The sequence below is a fragment of the Camellia sinensis genome, chromosome 2, assembly GCF_055761805.1.
Source record: "Camellia sinensis isolate YWXY chromosome 2, ASM5576180v1, whole genome shotgun sequence".
In the NCBI taxonomy this organism is placed as follows: domain Eukaryota; kingdom Viridiplantae; phylum Streptophyta; class Magnoliopsida; order Ericales; family Theaceae; genus Camellia; species Camellia sinensis.
Window position 1 is genome coordinate 209,071,173 of NC_138962.1, and position 9,184 is coordinate 209,080,356.

Sequence of the window (9,184 nt, forward strand, 5' to 3'; positions counted from 1 at the left end):
CCAATAGCCACCTTTACATCTATAAATAGACTAGCCTCCCATTTGGATTTTAACTCGAATTTTCGTACATCATCCTCTGATAAAAATCTCTGCATTTTGCTGCATTTATTTTCTGAAAGAAAGAGTGTAAACACTTAGTGTGTTCGTAAGGCAAACAATTTGTAGTGCTGCTATTGTTTGTAGTAGATCATTTCATCCTAGGAGATAGACGTCCAATTTCTGAAAGCACTGTGGAGAGGACAAATCTGTCTTAAGGACACAGTGTCAAACACTGGACTTGATCAGATTATAATTCGAAGAAATTAAATCAAGTAAGTTATTTAATTTATTTCCAGTCTTTTATTATTTATTTAAATCAGATTTTATTTTTATTTTTTGTAACAAAATAAAATCTGTTTTTATTTATTTATTTTTATTCTTATTTCGAGTTTGATTTTTGTAATCAAACAAATTTTCTCCTTTCCTTTATTTCTTTATATTCTAGTTGTTGTTTAGTACACAACAGAATTTAATTACTTTAAATACAGTGAAGATTGTCCGACAAGAAGATGATGGGTCTGTCAGAAATAACAGACCATTACCTGTGTTATATACACAGAGGCCTGGGAAATGCATTAGACACCAAGACACTGATACAAAGAGATACAAACAACGTGCCATACACATTTCTGATTTTTCATCACTCACATACTCTCATTTCTCTCTGATTTTCTGAAGAAACTCTTGAACTGAGTTTACATTTTTGTCTTAGAAATTATACATAGAACCTTATAGCTTTAAGCATATCTTCCTGTGAGAGGAACTACAAAAATTCTGAGCTCACATTTTGTATCTATCTCTGAGAGAATATTGTTGTAGCTTTGTTTGTTTGGAAGCAAAAACCCCTATTTCAATCTTGTAACAAACTGTGTTCTTGAAACTTTGAGAGTGATTATGAATCACCTAAGGTTTACAAATTACAAAAGATTAGGCTTGTGAAGTCTATGTAAAATCCGTGGAGAATTGCTCCATGTGTTGAGAGGTTTGCTAAGTGTGATTTACCCATATTTTTTGGATTGAGAAATGCTATATTTCACTAGTTTTTTGTCATCATTTTATATCACTGTCAACATGAATACACAAAATTGATTTCTTCGTTAGAAAATAATTATTAAAAAATTAATGAATACAATGATGTCTTGCCACAAACCCCAGAGATATAAAAGGGTTAAAAAATAAATGATATATAGCTGTTTTTATTATTATTATTTAGAATATTTGTGTTAACATATTTAAGGTACCTTCGGTGCATCTTTTCTCAAGCAAGCAACCAGGTAATTATTCAGTAGTATGTGTTATTGTTCACATAATTTTTCTCAATCAATATCAATGAAAAACTTTAATGTGATAATACTCATTCACTTTTGTGATTTCTAATACTCACCTACCTAATATATTTTACAATTCTTTATATGTCGAAAATACCACTTTTCAAGTAGTAACCTAATAGAAAATTTTACAAGTAGAACAATATTAATGAATTTTTATTAAGTAATTAAGAGATCAAGTATAACTCGCTTAACTATATTTTGCATAATAATTCTTAATTTTTCAAAAGCACGATAGTTTTTTCTAAACATACATATAGAGAAGTATCATATATTGTCATCATGCATGAAAATAGAGCCAAAGAAAAGGAAAGAAACCCATATTCTTGCCAACCAAACAAAGAAAAATCAAAGAAACTTGAGCAAAACTCCCGAGAGGTTTTTGAAGGAGTGATATTGATGACAAGTCCAGGGATGACATCATCAGGATCATGAATATGAGGGTTGTGCTCCACAATAAAAGGGTCGCCGCACTTGTCCCCGATGGTTTGAAGAGTCTCTCCTTCCCCGACTAGATAGATTTCATCGCACGGTGGCGAGTTCTTGAGAATCATCAGCTGCTGCTGTTTATTGTTGCTTTCTCTAAGAGTAGTAGTAAGAGCAACAGGCTGAAACTCAATAATATCCATGGCCATGAGAAGAGAAGAGGTTAAGATGATGATGAGGGAAACAAGAACAATAGCGTAGTACCATGAAGCTGAATAATCATCAGCTATGGTTAGTAACGTTATTGTAAGCCTCTTTGTGTGTTTTGAAGCCATAAGAGAGAGAGAGAGAGAGGGGTTCAGTTTTTGCAGTTATATTGGGAGGGAAGTTGGGTTCGGAGAAAAGGGCATGATAGGGTTACGTGAGTCACCTTCTTCTTTATATATATATATATATATATGTATTTTGTAAACTGATCTGTTCAAGAAGGATCTTTGTTTGATGGGAAGTTCTATGCAAATATAATACTGTATTTGTATAGAAAGATGTTTTATGCACATTAATGGGGTGTAAATGCGATAAGCTTGCATTTTTATATTTAAATTTTTAAATAATTTGATGATTGAGGGATATCTTGATGATGAAAAGTCATTTAAAAGTTTTGGATGGTTTATTTCATTATTGAATGAAAAAATGAAAACGATCCCAAAATAAGTTCGTATATTTGTATTTTTATATTTAAATTTTTGAATAATTTGATGATTGAAAGACATCTTTATGATGAAAAAATCATTTAAAAATTTTGGATGGTTTGTTTCATTATTGAATGAAAATATGAAAATGATCCCAAACAGAAACGTTAATGAACGAGAAAATTGTTTCATTAATTATTGGATGGGTCAAATACTAGATTATTAATGTGAAGAGCAACGATTCACACCAAATGACATTCATTCTTTTCCTTGAATAAATACGAATGATACACGTATCTCATTATGAAAGAGGTACAAAGAGTGTGACTTTACTGAATTATGACTAATTTCCAAATCAAAAAAAATTATAAATATTTCCTTTGACATGCTGATAAAGAACAAAGTGTACAAAAATTTGACAATTACAACTCATTTTACAAATCATTAATTACAACTCATTTTACAAATCATTAAATATTCCAGGAATTGAATGTATACTGTGACTCCAGAATTAAAGAAAATTGCTCTCCATTGATATTAGTAGAATTAAATAAATAGAAAAAATTCAACTCAGGGTCAATTACATCTCCTTCCAAAGACATCAAAGCTTTCTCCAATCTCAAAAATGGCTCACACATATCTCTCCTCTCCTCCTCAGTATGTAATATTTACAGGGCAGTTTGTTTGTACAAAACATACTATCATGAAGCTGCCACTGCACTACTCAACTCTCCGGCCAATTTCCACACTGCCAATTGCCCCGTTGCATCACCCGTGAAGAAAAGGCCCCCGGGACCTATCTGAATTGCTCGGACTTCTCGCTTTGCAAATAGCCTTCCCCTTTCAGTAAATCTGAATCCAACAAAAGAAAAAATAGGTATCAGATCACTACCTAAGTAGATAGAGACTCCTAGAAAAATTGTAAAACTAGAGTATTCTTTGATATACTTACGATGGCAAGTCATATAAGCGGACAGAGTTGTCGTTGCATGAGCAGAGGAGAATGGGTTTTGCTTCTGCATCGTGAATGCCACAAAGTGCAAGAACGCCCTGAAACAGTTGAATTGTATGATCAATTATAGTTTATATGTAGCTTTTTAATATGAAGAGAGCAATAACTTAAAATATGCCAACAATTTAACAGATTTTCCTTGTGGAACTTATCTGAAAGTTCCCAACCCTAACTCCAAAATAGAAGTAAAGAAAAGATTGAAGGGAAAAAAGAACACACGCGCACAGATGCTTTAGCAAGAATCACTTGCACGTGTGGATTCTAAAATGGAGGCTTGAGTACATAATTTACATTATCTAGACTTCTTCTCTAATGAAAACTTTGGAGATGGAAATGAACTTGATAATGTGACTTCAGTTTGGTCATATCTCTTTTTTGGGTATATAGTTTGGTCATATCTCTTTAGCATGACTCTCACACAAACCAATAAAACAAGAAACATATTAACAGGATCATGTGAAAAACATTTAACTATTTTGACTTCAAGACTTCGATTGATAATAATCCCCACAAACGCACAACTTTTAACTAGCCATCAAATCCAGCAAAAAATTTGATTATGTGATGTCTTAGTGTTGACATAGTAACCCAAAAGTTCACCCATTAATAGGCTATCCATATTAACCAAGTCAGATAATTTGCTAGTGTATAATTTACAGGATTTCAAGTCAAACAGTCCTTCAGCAACTATAAATCGGCATTCTTCCAATTGATTGATTATAAAGTCTTAGATGTTTGAATTTAAACACATAAAAGGCACCCTTCCAACAAGATCATCCAGTTTGAAACAAAATAAATTTTGATAAGTAGCAAAGAAAATTAAACAAGTACAAAAATGCATAAAAAAGGAATGGTTATTTTAAAAAAAAAAAAAAAACTTACATCATCTTCTTTGTGAGTATAGGTCACTTCTAAGTCCCCACCATCAGTAGCAACCCAAACCTGCTCAGAAAAGGATAATCAGAATAGAGGATTAGGCTATAGTAGATCAGCACTTAAATATTATGAACAAATAACAATATATATATATATAAAGAAGCAAACCTTTATTGTTCCATCCAATGAACAGGACAATAAACAGCTCTCCCAGCAAAGAACAGACATGACCACACCAGTATGTCCAATTAGTGTCTGGGTACACTTGAAGGTGTTGAGATCCCACACCTGGAAAAAGGAAATCCCATAATCTAAGATGATGGGCCAATTGAGTGAAACCATACCAAACAATTAACAGGGAAAAATCATAATCAACACCAACTTACCCTTATTGTATTGTCCATGGAACCAGAGTACAGCCTATCAGCACCAATAACAAGAGAGACTACACCATGACTATGACCCTTCAGCGATGCAGCTAGTTCAGGGCAATTTGACCGAGAATTGGATTTCCATGCCAATATGGTGCCATCCTGTTGCAAAAAATCAGTAAAATTGTAGATCATATAAATTTTCAAATTCCAATATAAAATAAAAAGATTAGATAATAAAATTCAGTGGACAAATCTAAGATTAAATAATGGAAACAATTGGCAAGTCCTAAAAGTATTTACCTGTGTCCCAGCAAAAAGCGTATCATTGCCTAGGGCCATGGCATAAACTTGCCCAACTGGTCCATTAAGAGTAAAGTCAGTGAGAGTCTGGGTGTTCCATGCCTGCAACATCCATTTTAATTAAAAATATCAATGACAATGCAAATAACAAATTGGATCACAAGATTAGGCAAGAAAATATTATAATGATGTTGGAAATCCATATAAATTGAACTACCTTAACAGCATTTGGCAAGCCCACAAAAACCCAGGGACCTTCACTAATCATAGACCCGATTTCACCCAAGAGATTAACCACACCAACACACTGCATTTGCCACAAATAACAACAGTACATCATATAAATCCATCAGTTGCAGGGCAAACCAGATTTTATTCATAATGGACAAGATCATAAGCAAAATTGGAACCAACCTGACCATTATTGCAGTCCCAAACCCGCAGAGTTTTGTCCTTACCACCAGAGTAAAGCTTGTCGGAGCCAGAAGGAAGGGCAATCCCAGTAACAGCCTATGACCAAAGTCCCAAATATATTAGCCATTATAACTAAAAATCATCTCCAACAAGCACAAAAATAAAGATAAAAGGATGATCAACAAACAATTACCTTATTGTGCCCTTCCAGTTTTGCCAACAACGAAAACCCATTGCCGGAAAACCATGAATGCAAGTGCTTGCACTTCTCACCATGCACACAATTACCCGAAATCCAATATGAGCACACCTTTTTTTGAGCCTTTTTAGTACTTTCATGTTCAGGCCCAGCTCTTTCACTCGGTGAAATAGATGAATTCTTGACGGTATTGTTCGGACCCCTCTGCCAAGCTTTAGAATGGCGGTATTGGGAAGGGTTGGGTGGTTGTGAAGGTGGTGGTTCAGGGTGCAAGAATCTACAAGGGCTCTTGGTGCATCTCCCAGCAAGCCAGAAGGAACAAACGCTGTTCACAGGTCCTCCTCTGAGTCTATCATAAACAGATTTCTGCGTCCTCTCTGAAACTCTCCTTGCTGCTTTTATATCCATACTATATATATACACAGAACATGTACAGAGATAAAATTAATCACAACCGTTTAACCACTTTCTTCAATGAAGAAAACCCTCCAAAACACTGAATCAAATAAATCAATCGAAACCCTAAATATCCGTTTTTCTGATCCCTCAATTCCAAAGAGGCTTTCGATTTCTCTAAACACTCCAAAACCAGAATCAAATTTATCAATCGAAACCCCTGATCCTCAATTCCAAAGAGGAGGCCAGCGATCAATCGGCAAGACAAAGTGAACAAAGTAACCCTAAAAAAAATCCAAAATTCACAAACCCTGAATAGAAAAACCCTAAAGCGCCACCATGGAGAAGCAAAATAGTCGGATCCGACCATCGTCGTAACTACGTTGGTAGCTTCCTGAAACTCCATTAATGGCGATCGAAGAAAACGCTAAAATTAACAAATCTTCCAAAGATCAATTAACCTATATATACAGAAGTAGCAAACCTGAGATCGATTGAAGACCTTCGAGATCACAACGCCGAGAACTGTGCTTGTTTGATTGATTGAATCGAACCAAACGTGTTCAGATCGTGTATCGATCGAAAAGAGAGAGAGAGAGAGAGAGAGAGAGAGTTTGTATGTAATGAGAAGAGGAGAGAGAGAGAGAGAAAAAAAAACTCGGAGAATACTGTTTCCAGATTTGGGCGTTGCGCTGTAGATATATATAGGTTACGCCACGTAAGCAGTCTTTGGTCGGTGGGGTGGATTCTATTTTTGGGTTTTCTAGTTGTCCTTTGGTTTAATATTTTAGAAAAATGATGCTGATTACTAATTTAGAGGTTGCATTAGGGATGTGACACTGTTACATGTATTTTGTATCTTAATTTTTTTATTTTTTACTTGTCACATCATTAGTGGTGGTATTAGTGATAGAATTTAGTGGTATGTAGCATTGTTGAATATTTTAAGGGCAAATTACCTACGAGTGATGCTGGAGACCCCAGCACTCCCAGTGTCACATGACACATTGCCAATGGCTGAAGTTTAAAAAAAAAAAAAATTATTTTCCAACCAATCAGCAAGGACCTCCGGCACCCCCACTGGGAGTCCAACGCATTTTCCAATTACCTACCCATCTCTTGACATTTAATATAGATTTTTTTTAAAAAAAATTAAAATTTATATTTCGTCTCATCATAATTAACGCCGTTAACGAATATTAAAATTGACTAAAATGTTCTTTTGACAAATAAAGACAAATTACCTACACCCTCTTGAGATTTAACTAAATTACAGATTCTCTTGAAATTTAGCCAAATTATTATTTTTAAATAAGTTATGAAATACAAAATTAAAATGGGAAAATTACAAAAAATTAAAGTTTTAGAGATCAAAATTTAGGGATAAAAATATTTTTAAAGGAAAAACATTTTTGTTATGAAAAATGTCGTTATTATAATTTTTTGTAACGAAAATTGAACATCAATGATTAATTATTATCATTTTGGTATCAAATTTTTTGTCTCAAAAAATAAACCATTTTAAGACCAAATTATTTTGTCTCTAAAAGTCCATTTATTATTGACATTTTTGAAATTTTATCACTAAAAGCCTTATGTTTTACTTTTCAGGACGACTTTTTAGCAAACTATTCTCACGACAATAGAAATTAGTTCCTAAATATCTTTTGTAACAAAATTTTCACTTTTAGAGATCAAAAAAATTGATCTTTAAAACTCTTATATATTATAGTGTCAGATGGTAAACATATCATAAAATTAAAAAATAATTAAATAAGTTAAAAACACAAAAAATGACTTGTCAAAAAATTCTTAGAATATGTTTGGTTTGATTTTTAAAAATTAATTTGGTTAAGAAATAAAATATAAAAAATAATTATTATTTTTATATAATTTTATCTTTTGAGTGGTTAGAAATAATTTTTATAAATTAAATATATTTTTTCATATTTATTTTTATTAATTAGTTTTTATTTATTTTTTAAAATTTTGAAATTTTTTTCTAAACAACAAATCAAACATGGTTCTAATTTTTTTTTTTCCCCATCTAATGAAATTCTTTTGTAAAATTTTGTTGATTTATCATAGGGATTTCAGCAAGGACAATATCGTCCATCAATTTATGTTTTGATGATGTCAGCTAACCATTGTTAATGTTTAGTTAACAGTAGGAGTTAAATTATTATGTGAATATAAATCTCAGGAGCGGGATTTAATTTCTAAAACCTTAAGGGAGAATCTATAATTTAGCTAAATCTCAAGAGAGATGTAGGTAATTTGCCTATATTTTAATTATTAAAATTTGTAAATTTTACCATTTGTCTAATTTTTTCCTTTTCTTTTTTCAAACTTCAAATTGTTATAGTTTTCAACTAGCAATTGATCCGTGTGATACATGTGTTATATTTTTTTCAATAAATATTTGATGGTACAATATATATTATAAAAGAATTATTTTTATTTTTATTTAAAATTAAAATTAAAATATGATTTTAATTATTTATTTTGATAATATTGGGTCTATTATTCTATAAAATTATTACTTCAATACTTATTGTACGAGTACAAAATAATCTTCTCGTATAATCATGTTGATCAAGTTTGCACTCCTCAAAACGTCGTCGTTTTACTACCTAAAAATACAAATGTGAACTAGCCGGCAGGTACGTGCCGGAAACCTCTCCGATGCCAAAGTCAGCAAATAGACAATAGACAATAAGCTCTGCGTTTTTTAAAGTAAGAATTGTGATACCTGTGCATAGGTCTCGTCATGAACTTTTATAGATTCCGTTTGGCGCAATCCTAGTAGGACTCTGTAGACACCTCATTTTTAACCGCCCTTAAGAATTGGGCACTACTGATGTTTCATTTGGTGGAGAAATGTGTGCAGGGCAAAAGTTTAGTTTCTTTGGCAAGGGGAGAGTTAAATCTCAACTTCATACCTCATTTTGGACCAAAGCTATTTTGAATGGTTTTTAGACCTTAAAACCTTCTCTTTCAAAACATTTTTGAATTAAAGTTTTTACAATGTTTCGAGGCTCACATTTTGTTAAATGTTATGCTTTTCGGTAAACCGAGTCAGGACAGAGTGGAAATGAATGAAAGAGAGATGAAATCTTTGAAAAATC

At 32.6% G+C, this 9,184-nt stretch overlaps 1 protein-coding gene across 3 annotated transcripts; it reads right to left on the bottom strand.

Annotated features, from left to right (window-relative positions):
* Positions 1-2,996: 2,996 nt before the first annotated feature.
* LOC114279945 (zinc finger CCCH domain-containing protein 48) lies at positions 2,997-6,734 on the bottom strand. Of its 3 annotated transcripts, none has more exons than XM_028222229.2 (10): positions 6,541-6,734; positions 5,655-6,069; positions 5,462-5,557; positions 5,265-5,354; positions 5,048-5,149; positions 4,760-4,906; positions 4,542-4,661; positions 4,380-4,439; positions 3,438-3,535; positions 2,997-3,337 (listed from the first exon to the last, which is right to left on the bottom strand). In XM_028222229.2, exons 2-10 carry the CDS (start codon positions 6,066-6,068, stop codon positions 3,187-3,189), a joined length of 1,278 nt encoding a protein of 425 aa, XP_028078030.2. In that variant the 5' UTR covers position 6,069; positions 6,541-6,734; the 3' UTR covers positions 2,997-3,186. The 3 variants fall into 3 exon arrangements, with proteins under 3 accessions (XP_028078030.2, XP_082772836.1, XP_082772837.1); XM_082916710.1 differs by having other exon boundaries at positions 5,655-6,450; XM_082916711.1 differs by having other exon boundaries at positions 5,655-6,340; positions 6,541-6,732.
* Positions 6,735-9,184: the final 2,450 nt, after the last annotated feature.